This window comes from Pygoscelis adeliae, unplaced genomic scaffold, assembly GCF_000699105.1.
Source record: "Pygoscelis adeliae isolate BGI_AS28 unplaced genomic scaffold, ASM69910v1 Scaffold343, whole genome shotgun sequence".
In the NCBI taxonomy this organism is placed as follows: domain Eukaryota; kingdom Metazoa; phylum Chordata; class Aves; order Sphenisciformes; family Spheniscidae; genus Pygoscelis; species Pygoscelis adeliae.
In genome coordinates, this window is record NW_008824402.1 from 122,049 (window position 1) to 122,380 (window position 332).

General features: G+C 65.7%; 1 protein-coding gene across 1 annotated transcript in view; it reads right to left on the reverse strand.

Annotated features, from left to right (window-relative positions):
• The window catches only part of LAD1 (ladinin 1), a 6,463-nt gene that overhangs the window by 4,521 nt on the left and 1,610 nt on the right, over positions 1 to 332 (reverse strand). Inside the window, exon 2 of the mRNA XM_009320373.1 lies at positions 15 to 330. Coding sequence (XP_009318648.1) covers positions 15 to 330 — 316 coding nt within the window. The remainder of the gene's footprint in view (positions 1 to 14; positions 331 to 332) is intronic.

Here is a 332-nt window from a genome sequence, read left to right on the forward strand (position 1 = left end):
GGTGGCCCCCCCACCTCCTTCCTCTGCTCCCCCCGAGGCATCCCCACACCTTGTCCCTCTTTGTCCTGGAGACGTCCTCTCACCACTGCCTTCCTCTCCGAGGCCGGCTCTGGGTGCTGGTCTCCTGGTGGGTCCCCTCTGCCCTTGGCTGCATCCTGACCCCGCTCTCCAGCCTGGATGCTCTCCTGCCCCATGCGTGGCTGCGTCCCTGCCTCCACGTGGCTCGCTCCCCCCCCTGGCCCCTGCTGCTCCTTATCCTGCCTCAGCTTTTCAGAGATGGCCATCGGGGACCTTATCCGTCTCCCTTCTTGCGTCTTCAGCACCTCCGAAAG